Source organism: Pelodiscus sinensis, chromosome 2 (assembly GCF_052426305.1).
Source record: "Pelodiscus sinensis isolate ZL-2025 chromosome 2, ASM5242630v1, whole genome shotgun sequence".
In the NCBI taxonomy this organism is placed as follows: Eukaryota; Metazoa; Chordata; order Testudines; family Trionychidae; genus Pelodiscus; species Pelodiscus sinensis.
Window position 1 is genome coordinate 103270208 of NC_143053.1, and position 12315 is coordinate 103282522.

The window sequence follows — 12315 nt, forward strand, 5'->3', positions numbered from 1 at the left end:
AAAGCCTGAGCAGTAGCGCTCTCCAATTTTAAAATGAGTTTCAGAGTGTAAGAAAAGTATAGTAAGGCAGAAAAATATGCAATAGATGGAGCTTGCCTTCTTGAGCATAAACAATAGCTAATTAATCAATGACTATGATCCTTTGGAGACACTCAAGGATTCTGATCTGTGTCATTTATATCTAATGTTAAGACAATACCCTAAAAGGGAGAAAATATCTGTATTATTGTCGGTGTAAATGATGTAGTGACTTGTTTGACCTAACAGCACTGTTGCATAAGAGGTGTTGTGGACGTGTTTTAAAAACTAATGCCAGCCTGCTATCAAACTGTCTAAATTAGATTATGGCATTGCTGACACACGAACTATGTAAGAGCCTTCGGCCTTACCATTTGGCACCTCTTTATAGCTTTCTCTACACAAGATAATCCTAGAAGATGCAATAATAGTTCAATGCGTACACTGTGACCCTCCACATTTTTTCAGCTCCTTATTGGGCTTTTAGAAGCTGAGTTGAAGGACAATTTGTTTCCCCATTATACATGCTGTTCACAAGAAAATTCTAACACTACTGTCCTACCCAAGCAAGCTGTCAGAGAATCAACCAGTCTCCATCGACAGCTCTAAATGCTTAAACATAATTAATGTAAGTATTGCACAAGCATATCAAAAGTGTTATGTTAAAATGATATGCTGGATGAAAGCTAATTTCCTCCCCCTCTTTTTGTCACTGAAGGCAAGCACTTTACTTGTGAACCCAGCATAAGTGTTGTACTGTATTCAAAAAATCAGTTACCTATTCTCCCATCATCAGTTCCTATAATAAGTAATCTGACCCCTTTTCAAAAATATTGTCATTACATTTTAGCATCTTTCAAAAAACTCCAGTCTCTCCCCCAAAATAAAGACAACAGAACAGTTTGCTAAATGCCTCTGATAGCTACTTTTTAAAAATTGCAGTTTTCTAAGAAAACGAATATAGAGAAAACTCAAACAGCTAGACTGAAAATATCAAGTTTTAAATATGCAAGTCTTTGGTGTTTGAATAATAACTCAGCAGTGCACTTTTCTAACCTCTGGAAAAACCAACACAGAGGTTTCGTACGATATTGTAGCTTATATAGACTTGGATACAATTAGATTTGAGGACTCTAACCAAGAAGCTCAATTTTTTTTTAAAGTAAATATATAGAAACGCTCTTCCTTCTGGCACATGTAACCACAGCTTATTTCAAACACGTTCTTGTGATCCACACAAAGAAGCAGCTTTCCAAAAAGGAATGGTATCTGTACTCCTGAAATTAAATTAATACTGTGTATGCAGGTAATTGTAGCTGTGTTGGTCCCAGGATATTAGAGAGATAAGGTGGGGGAGGTAATATCTTTTATTGGATCACCTTCTGATGGTTAGCCAGACAAGCTTTGAGCCACACAGCTCTTCTTCAGGTCTGTATGTAATTTAAGCACCACTATTTGCTAGGGTTTCCTATAAAAATCCACAGACTTGCAGAGTATGGAATACATAATCTCAAAATATCATTGTTCTTCATTATTGCTGAGAAAAACTTCACATTTATATTACAAACGAAAATGTACATCCAATTAGTTCTGTTCCAACTGAGTTATGAAAGATGCATTTCTTATCTACATTCCACCCACACATTTCACATTCCTAAACTTGACTTTTCAAATTACTATTATTATTGCTGGGCTTTATAAGCAGTGCGAACATAAGAATTTAAATGTGCACTGTGCTGAGAACTTCTACATTCAATAACGTTACTTGCTTGATCAGAATGAAGATTTAAAACTAAGTAGAAAGTAAATTATTACATTCTAATTAGAACACTTCTGGTATTGTCGATCAGAACTTTACAAACTTAATCCTTTTGATCTTGGAAGCACTCACCTGACCTGGTTTACTGGAGGTTACTCCCTGGATTTCTAAGTAGCTGAACGTTAGTTCTAGCTGTAACATAAAACAAGCGTAGAATATAAAAACTTTTGTTTTCATTTTTAACCATTAGCCAAAAGAACTGAAAATGCTACAATAACCACAAGCAAGAGAAATACGTATGGAATGATTAAACAAGGAGGTTAAAAGTAATTATGTGTCCGCTCTATATAACTACAGTAAGCTTCCGATAATCTGGCACCTTTAGGACCCAGGAGGTGCCAGATTATCAGATTTGGCAGACTATCAGAAGGGGGGGCTATGAGAGGTCTGGGGTGAGGTGGGAGGGATGCCACTCCATAGCCCCCCCTTCCGATAGTCCGGCTCTGCCCCAGGCGTCCCTGATTCAGCCGCTGCTGGTCAGTTTCAGCGGTGGCTGAATCGGGGACACCTGCAACAGAGCAGCGGGAATGCTGCGAGGTTGGTCTGGTAGCGCCGACCCTTGGCGCGGCAAGACCAACCCAGCAGCACCCCAGCTGCTCTACCCCAGGTGTCCCCAAGTCAGCCGCTGCTGAAACTGATCAGCAGCTGACTTCAGGAAGCCCAGGGCAGAGCAACTCTGCCTCGGGCTTCCTGGAGTCAGCCACTGGTCAGTTTCAGCAGAGCAGCGGCTGAATCAGGGACAGCTGGTGTGCTGCCGGGTTGGGACCCGCAGCCCCAAGGGGCAGCGCTACGGGACCAGCCCAGCAGCGCCCCAGCTGCTCTGCCCCGGCTTCCCCGATTCAGCTGTTTTAGCAGCGGCTGAATCGGGGAAGCTGGGGGCAGAGCAGCTCCAATGGTCTGGCTGCCCCGAGCACTTCCGGGTTCCTGATGGTGCCGGACCATCAGGAGTGCCAGACCATCAGATGCCGGACCATCGGAGTTTTACTGTATATTGTATACAAGTAAAATATTTAGTATATTTGAATACATTTTATACTACAGTGTATTTATAAATAATGTTATGGATTAAAAATGATTAATCAAAGTTTCAAGTCTGTAACCTGAGAAGTATGAGTTATTAGTGGTTCTAAGAACACCAGTAGAAAATGCTATATATGTTTATAAGCAACTTCTTCACTTATTGTATTCTAACTGGTTAAATCATGTATTAAGCATTCATTAAATTTTTATCAGCTATTAATAAAAACACTTTTCATAAACATTGACACTTTTTGTCTACCGGAAACTTCCTCACAAAATACCACTTTATACTTCTCACTAGTGAGTAAACAGGCAGCACAATTTAAAGCCATTCTATTCCCTCAGGATTTTTGAGTTAAAGGCTAAAATCCAATGAACGTGTCTAATTAGAGCTCATCGCATCTGTCCCACCAAAGAAATGAGAAATAATCCCCCCCAAAAGTTTATATTTAGTGAACTTCGTTTCTCTTTTGCGTTTTGCTTTGCAATTGTTTAAGTGAAGAGATGGACAAAAGAATGCACGTTAAACTAGGAAACAATGTGTACAGCAGAATCACAGCATGAAGCAGCCTGGCAATCTACACTTAGGGCTCATCTAGACTACGCTGAAGTTTCGAACGTGAAAGTAGTTGGGGTGCATTTTTTGAGGAAGAGCGGCTTGTCTAAAAAGGGAGGATGGGTTGCCGAAACCCCCCCGCGTCCTGACTACTTTCACTTTCGAAAGCGCCCACGTATTTTGCATATTCTCTTTCAAAACTTCAGCGTAGCTTTGCTGTTTCATGAAACATGCTCTTCTTCTTCCAGCAGAGAAATGGTCCTTTGTTTAGCCACAGAACAGATGCAGCCCAAGGTAGGAGCAATGCAAGGATCTCTTTATTACTCACACCAAAGTAGCTAATGCTTGCACAGAGACCCCACCTTGCAAGAAACTCATTCAGTTACTTTTTACCCGAGATTGTAGTTAATTCTAGTTTTTGTGTTGTCAACACCTATCTTCTGTACATTCCTCTACTTACACATAGTTCAGCTGGTCATCGGATGGCAGCTTTTGATCCCTACTGACATTCAAAACTGCTAAACGTTTGTTTGAATCTAGTGTAAGTCTCTCTACCCCACTGCCAGTCCAATACTGAGTCATCCAGCTTCCTAGAACCTAGATGTCAGGTCCTCCAATGCAGGGGGAGGGGAGAGCGGAGGAGGAAAGAAGGTCAACTGCCCTGGGGCCCAGCTATTCAAATGGGCCCAAGGTGGTGGCAGAGACCAGCATTCCAGGAGGGAGGGGGAGAAGCACACTCCGGGCAGCACTGAGGGTTGGCTGCTCTGATCCCGACCCTTCTGGGAGCACAGAGCCAACTCCAACCCCATCTTGTCCAGGAGCCCAGCAAGTCTATTGGCACACCTGCTAGGTGTACACCTATTGACCCAACACACCATTATGATTTTAGGAACTACCTGCCATCATCTAGAATCTTCTTACTTCGCACATTATTTATGAAGCAGTCTCTGATGACTCCACTACAAGTATGTGTTGCACGTGTCAACTCTGTCATTTCACACTAGTCGAACACACCTCTTCAATACAAAACAAATATCTATACAGAAGCAACACACTCAAAAAGCTGATCCTGCAAAGAACCCTTTTAGAATATAGGTACGCAACAGCTAGGGGAGGGGACATCTCTATCGTTAAGATTAGGGTCTCCCCCCCCCCGCCCACTTCAAGAAGGGAGTCAATGGCATATGCTTGTCCATGCATTTGTAGAATACAATACACCTTTCCAAAATGCCTAACAAATAACTTGGGAGTCAAACTGTCTCAGGATTGTCAAATATGCACGTCAATTTATTAATTTAAAATAATTAAAAGAGGTATTATCTATTAGCTAGTGGTATCCTAAAATGGATGAAAGCTATACAGTGTTTCACTTCTTTAGGATGCCACTACAAAATGTCTGTGTAGTGTGATTCCTTCTCTATTAGAGGTAAAAAGTAAGTTCCTTGTGAACATGTGATGTGTGTCACTAGGTGGGGAAGTGGGCTGTGCTGACAGGAAGTATGAAGATAAGTCCAGAACTTGACATTTCCGTGTGTTAGGCAAATGTCCCATTTAATCAATCTTCATTTCTTTTAAATTATAGCTTGTGTGCATGGAATAAAATTTTATTTTCAATTTTATGAGCTGTTCAAGACAAGTTAATGTTTGGAATTCCATGCAAAAGTAACAAAGTAACATCAACACTGTTGTTCTTAGGACATAGTAGATTGCAACTTAACACAACCGATCAAACAAATCAACTGCATCATCATCCAGTTGACACTGCACTTTTCAGTGCACTACATTACTCTATCAGGGTATGTCTACACTACCCTCCTAGTTCGAACTAGGGGGGTAATGTAGGCATACCGCACTTGCAAATGAAGCCCGGGATTTGAATTTCCCGGGCTTCATTTGCATAAGCGGGGAGCCGCCATTTTTAAAACCCCGCTGGTTCGAACCCCGTGCAGCGCAGCTACACGGGGCACGAACTAGGCTTCCTAGTTCGAACTACCGTTACTCCTCATTTCACGAGGAGTAACGGTAGTTCGAACTAGGAAGCCTAGTCCGAACTACCTAGTTCGAGCCCCGTGTAGCCGCGCTGCACGGGGTTCGAACCAGCGGGGTTTTAAAAATGGCGGCTCCCCGCTTATGCAAATGAAGCCCGGGAAATTCAAATTCCGGGCTTCATTTGCAAGTGCGGTATGCCTACATTACCCCGCTTGTTCGAACTAGGAGGGTAGTGTAGACATACCCTCAGTTACTCATTGCTGTTGCATTAAATAGTTTCAGGTTATAATACTGCCCCTATAAAATTACCCATCTTTGTCTTATGTTTTCATCTCTCTCAATGCTCCTCTGCTAGGTAACATTAAGGGGGAGTCACTCAGTTAATCAGCTACATGAAGATCTTGTGCAGCTTTAAAAACATTCTGTTTTACCAAGTCAACTACCATGCACACCTACAGGCAGTCCCCGGGTTATGTACAAGATAGGGACTGTAGGTTTGTTCTGAAGTTGAATCTGTATGTAAGTCGGAACTGGCATCAGCCGCTGCTGAAACTGATCAGTTTCAACCGCGGCTGAATCTGGACGCCAGTTCTGACTTACATACAGATTCAACTTAAGAAACCCAGGCGTCCCCAAGTCAGCTCCTGCTGAAACTGATCAGCGGCTGATTCCAGGAAGCCTGGGGCAGAGCAACTCTGCTCGGGCTTCCTGTAGTCAGCCGCTGGTCAGTTTCAGCAGCGGCTGACTTGGGGACGCCTGGGGCAGAGCAGATGGGGTGATGATGGGTTGCTCCAGTAGCGCGGCTCCTCGGCGCTACTGGAGCAACCCAGCAGCACCCCAGCTGCTCTGCCCCAGGCGTCCTGATTCAGCCGCTGCTGAAACTGACCAGCAGCAGCTGAATCAGGACACCTGGGGCAGAGCAGCTGGGGTGCTGCCGGGTTGGTCCGGAGCGGCGCTGCGGGACCAACCCGGCAGCCCCCAGCTGCTCTACCCCAGGGGTAGGCAAGAAAAGCCTGGTCCGCTGGGGGGGGGGGGGGGGGGGGGACACTAGCTGCACCCCCTCCCCAGCAGACCAGGGAGACGGGGGGGTGGGACCGCCCAAGTCCTCCACGGCTTTGCTCCGTCTCCCTGGTCTGCTGACCTGGGAGACGCGGAGCAAAGTCGCAGAGCACGCCCGCAGCGGGACAGTCCATGCGCGCCGCAGCTGTCCCACTGCTGCCGTGCTCTGAGGCTTTGCTCCCCATCTCCCTGGTCTGCAGGGAGACGGGGAGCAAAGCCTTGGAGCACGCCCGCAGCAGGACAACCCAGGCGCGCCCTGGCTGTCCCACTGCGGGCGTGCTCCGAGGCTTTGCTCCCCATCTCCCTGGTCTGCTGGTCGGGAGACAGGGAACAAAGCCGCAGAGCACGCCCGCAGGGGGACAGCTCAAGCGCGCCCGGGCTGTCCCGCTGCGGGCGTGCTCCAAGGCTTTGCTCCCCGTCTCCCTGCAGGCCAGGGAGATGGGGAGCAGCTTTTCTCGCCCCGGAGAAAAGCCCCGTTCGACATAAGTTGGATCCGCGTAACTCGGGGACTGCCTGTATTCTGTTAAAGAAAGATGTTTTCAAGAAGCATGCCAGTTGTTGAAACAGAAAGGCTACAAATTCCAAAAGAAATGGTGTATGAAAAGGGCAGCTTTCTTTTGAAAACTACTGTTCCATTTCAGTTACCACCAAACCAATCATTTTAATTAGCCCAGAATATAGATTTTTATACTTTCATTTTAAAAAAATATGGCATAACAAATCTCACAAGGTTTTGTGAAATAAAGCCACTAAGATGGTATTTCTAAAAGTGTTTGCACTGCTAAGTTAATACTGGGGCTATTTCAGTTGATTTTTTTCCCCTGCAATTTCCAGTTACAATAATTTTTCTCAGAACTTTAAATGACACCTTTTCTACCGGACATAGGAAAACTTGCAGCCTCCATTTCTTTCCACGAGCACTGGGGACAGCAAGAAGTGTGTCTTAATCTTCAACCCAGATATGAAGGAGAGGAACATTTTCTAGCACCAGCGATTATTGTTTGTTAATCTTTCTGTGTATATGTGTACAACTAAGAAGAACATGGACCTCTGCCAAAATCATTTTAACAGACTCTGATGGAGAAGAGATTATCTCCTGATACAAAATCATCCTGATGCACACAGAAATGTATTATTCCTCTGCCATGAAAGTCATTCCAAATTCTTGGGACTGAAATAGGTATTTCATGGCCTTTTTAAGGTACACTGGCAAAACCCCTCTCATTGCAAATTATGGCATTCATGGAAAAACAACAAAGAATACTCCACTGAGAACTGCAGGATCAGTACACCCCACATCATTTCTAATTTGGAAATTGAAGTTATCCCCTTTTAAGATCAGACAGCCTATATTATAGCACAGTGGTCCCCAACCTTTTGGGGTTACCGGGCGCCCGGGGGCAGGGCCACTCACATGCCGGGCACCCAGGGGCGGGGCCACACATACGCTGCGTGCCCGGAGCTGGTGCCACCCATGTGCCGCACTCCCAGGCCTGGCACCACAACTGTGCTGCACGCCCAGAGGTGGGGCCGCCCATATGTTGCGCGCCTGGGGCCGGAACAGCCCATGTCCCGTGCTCATGGGGGCCAGGCCGCCACCGCCCATGCGCAGCATGCCCGGAGCTGGCGCATGTTCCACATGCCCAGGAGCCGGCAGCGTCCATGTGCCGTGTGCCCGGTGGCAGGGCTGCCCATGTGCTGCGCGTCCGGGGCCAGCGCCGCCCCTATGCCACATGCCCGGGTCAGCGCCGCCCATGTGCTGCAAATCCGAGGCCAGCACAGCCCTCGCGCCGCTCACCCGGGGGCAGGGCCACCCATGTGCTGCGTGCCCAGGACCGGCACAGACCTCGCGCCGTGCACGTGGGGGTGGGGCCGCCTAACCGCCGCGCGCCCGGGGCCGGCACCGACTATGTGCTGCACACCCGGGGCCGGCGCCGCTCATGCGCCCAGGGGCTGGCACCGCCCATGTGTTGCACGCCCAGGGGCGGGGCCGGCCCCGATCACTCAGTGGGCGCACAGAAATGGCCTGGTGGGCACCACGTTGGGGACCACTGTTATAGCATGTCTATACTGCAACTGCAAGCATGTTTGGGTAGGTATACTTACAAATTCGCTTGAATCTTGCCAGTGTAGCTAAAATACAGTGAAAACGCAGTGGCACAGGGTTAACAGTAGACGGTACAAAGAAGTATTTGCATTGCTCACTCATGCGGTCACATTTCCACTGCTATTTTAGCCACCCTGGCAAGATTAAACCTATAGCAGGTATGTCTCCCTGAGTTGCAATCTCACTCACCGACTGCAGGGAAGACAATATCCATGTAGTATAATGTTATAAACTTGTTTGGGCACTAACTCACCTAACCCCATTCTGAGTGTTATGAACTCATATAGAGCTAAAATACCTCAGGTTATCTGTAATGCAATTCTTCACCCACGCAGTTTTCTGGCTTATCCTATAATGTTTCATCAATGTGCTGACAAAACCATTTAAGAAGGCCATTACCGAAAAAGCATAACGACTTTACACAAAAATTAGTACTCCAATCCTCAGATCTTTTTTTCAGATGCCAAATAAGCACCATCAGCAGTAAGCTTGCATCACTTAAACACCGGAATATGATTGCAAAATAGTTACTGAAATAAACAACCTTACCTTGGTGGGAATGCGAGATGTCAGTAGGAAGGCCCGACATGATGTAAGCACCTATAAAACAAAGAGCAAACTCAATGTTTCTTATCTACCAGGCCTGCACTCAGAAATATTAAGTATCTTTATTACAAACATTTATTGGTTTACTGCTTCTCATAACTAAGTAAACCCAGGCATCAGATGAACAAGTGATTTGTACCAAGTCACGCAGTCAGAGGTAGGGATGTGAAGGTTTAACAAGTGAGGTTCATGGTAAACTGGTGGGGCTAGAGCAGCTCCCTGCCTGCTGCAGGTAGAGGGCTGCTCCAGCACAGTGGAGGGCCTGACGCAGACACGGCAGCTGCAACCAAGGCGCTGGAGCAGCCCGTCTGCAGGGTGCCCCGGCCCGCCACAAAAAGGGGCTACTCCAGTCTCCTACCCAGCAGCGCCACCACAGCCCCTTGCTCTTCTCCCTTAATTGGTTAATCAGTTAAACAATTTTAACCAGCCAGCCAATTAAATGGGATTTTACAAAATCCCTAGTCAGTGGTTGGTTGTTTAAAAGACAGACTTTATTTTTTCCAACAGACATAACTAAGCAGAACTGAACAAGATAACTTCACAGACTAATTTCGGTCTTCTTTGGTGCCCAAGGGCCTGATCTTGCAAAAACTTAGTACCCAGATATATTACTTAGCTAAGGTAAATAGTCCCACTGAAGCTTATAATAAGGACTGTTTGCAAGACCAGGTCATACAGACCTGCTCCAGTTCTAAAGTGCAATCAGTAAGGGTGTATTTACACAGCATCCTTAGCTCGAAATAAGCTATGAAATAAATAAGTTTGTGCTACGCAAACTGCATAGCTTCTTTTGAGTATATTTCAAAATAACTCGCTATTCCAAAATGCCCCTTAATTCTCATGGAACGAGGGTTATCGGAACGTGGGAATAAACCACCCATTACTTCAAAATCTATTTCAAAATAATGGGCTGTTTCAGTAGACTCGGAATAGCTATTTCAGGATACTTCTGGGACCTGGATAAATCTCTTATCTAGTAGATCAAAGCAAGGAGAATTCTGTGATCTGGTTTCCTATAAGCTGGCTACTCTATGAATCTTACCACCACATAGACAGAATATATTCAACGAAATTGTATGGCAACATCTGAACAACTGCATTCTCGCGATGAAATCAATTTGAAAAGTGAAAACACCATGAATGCAAAAATGCCAATATTCAAAGTATATAAAATATTAGCATTATGAGAGATCATGGGCAAACATTTCCCTTTAGATAAATCCAGTGTATCTCAGAGTGACAATGCATGTGTCTCCCAATGGGAAAGAAAAAATGTTTGTATGGGTAGGTAAAGCAGAAAATTGGAGCTTAGATTCAACAGGCAGATCAGAAGGAAAATTAGCTCCAAGAGAAGACTCAAATGTTAGTAAAGTATTTTAGACATCATCTTACGGAGAAATACAATAGTATGAGCCACAAAAGTCTTTTAAATTCCAATAGCATTTTCCAGCAAATCAACCCTCAACAGCTTATATAAATAAGTGATGCCTTACAATATGCCTACAGAGTAGGTAAGTCAAAAGTAGCAGATTTCTGTACTCGTTATTCTCATTTTACAGATGGGGAAAACTGACCCACCTAGGGTCAAATGACTTGACCAAAGCCCCACCTTCCAGTTAGTTGCAGAGCTGGTTATGGAATCCACATCTCTTAGATCCAGTCTTGTACCTGATTGACATTTAACTTCAGATGAGCAGCTCTTAGGGTTGCCAGGTGTCCAGTTTTGAAACGGACAGTCTGGTATTTGAGCTTCTGTCCGGAAAACAAATTGAGAAAATACCGGACATATAAATGTCCGGTATTGTCTAATTAAATAAGTTGTATTATCATCATGAGTATCGGCACGTAGTTGCATACTGCATGGCTGGTAGACATGCTCATGCTTCATAAGCGTGTCTACCAGCCGGGCAGTCTGCAACTACGCAATAGGGGAGGGGGGCGGGATGCAATCTCCGGGACCGGACTCGTCCATGCGCCCTCCGGGACTGTGAATGGACCGGGCAGTGCCCCGGAATCCGGGTGCACCCGGGCCAGCCCTGCTCACCGCCAGCCAGTCCCCCCACCCTCCGATCTCCCCAGGCCAGCCCCGCTCGCCCTGCTCCCCACTGGCCGGTTCCCGCCCCTCCCGCCCCGGTCTCCACCACCAGCCCCACTCCCCACTCCCAACCAGCCCTGCTCCCCACCAGCCAGTCTCCCCTTATCTCCCCCACTGGCCCCGCTCCCCCAGTGGCCGGTTCCTGCTCCCCTCCTCCCCCCCCTCCAATCTGAGATCAAGTGTGTCCAGTATTTTTGTCAAAACCATCTGGCAACCCTAAGAGCTTTAATAAAAACAAATTTTAAAAGTCACATTCTAGCTTCAGCATGAGAAATTAACCAAATATCCAGAGCCAAACATACTGAACTGTGAGCATTTGAAATTCAGATCTGAACTTGGATCCATTTCTAGTGCTGCCTATAGAATCACAGAACACTAGAACTAAAAGGGACCTCAAGAGATCATCAAGTCCAGTCCCCTGCACTCATGGCAAGACCAAGCACAGTTTCTAGATCATCCTTGATAGACGTCTGTCTAACCTGCTCTTAAATATCTCCCGAGATGGAGATTCCACAACCTTCCTACACAATTTATTCCAGTGTTTAACCACCTTGACAGATAGGAAGTTTTTCCTAATGTCCAGGGCTCGACAAATAATACAATCTACTCACCCATGGCGAGTAGATTGTAACCCGGAAGAGACAGGTTCAGGCGATCTGCACGTGTGCAGACCGCTGGACAGCATGGCTGGCAAGCGGGGCTCGCCACGGTTCGGCGAGCCCTGCTAATGTCCAACCTAAGCCTCCCTTGCTGCAGTTTAAGCCCATTGCTTCTTGTCCTCAGACCAGAGCCTGCACCACAACCCGCTACCCCAGCCTGGTGAAAGTGAGTGAGGTTGGGGGAGGAAGAGGGATGGAGTGAGCAGGGTGAGGCCTCGGAGAAGGAGTGTAAGAGGGGCAGAGCCTCAGAGAAGGGGCGGGAAGGAAGTGGGGCTAGGGTACTTGGTTTTGAGGTAGATCTTACATTGCACTTAAATTGAAAAAGTGATCTTGTGGTTAAAATGGTTGGAGAGCACTGGTCTCCACTAACAAATGGGGCTCTCATCA

At 46.2% G+C, this 12315-nt stretch overlaps 1 protein-coding gene across 3 annotated transcripts in view; it reads right to left on the reverse strand.

Moving 5' to 3' along the window:
- CARMIL1 (capping protein regulator and myosin 1 linker 1) overlaps window positions 1-12315 on the reverse strand; it is a 244054-nt gene that overhangs the window by 134685 nt on the left and 97054 nt on the right. For all 3 annotated transcript variants that reach the window (XM_075921131.2, XM_075921132.2, XM_075921130.2), the window contains exons 3-4: window positions 9118-9168; window positions 1910-1969 (exon numbers count right to left, since the gene is read on the reverse strand). In XM_075921131.2, coding sequence (XP_075777246.2) covers window positions 1910-1969; window positions 9118-9168 — 111 coding nt within the window. The remainder of the gene's footprint in view (window positions 1-1909; window positions 1970-9117; window positions 9169-12315) is intronic.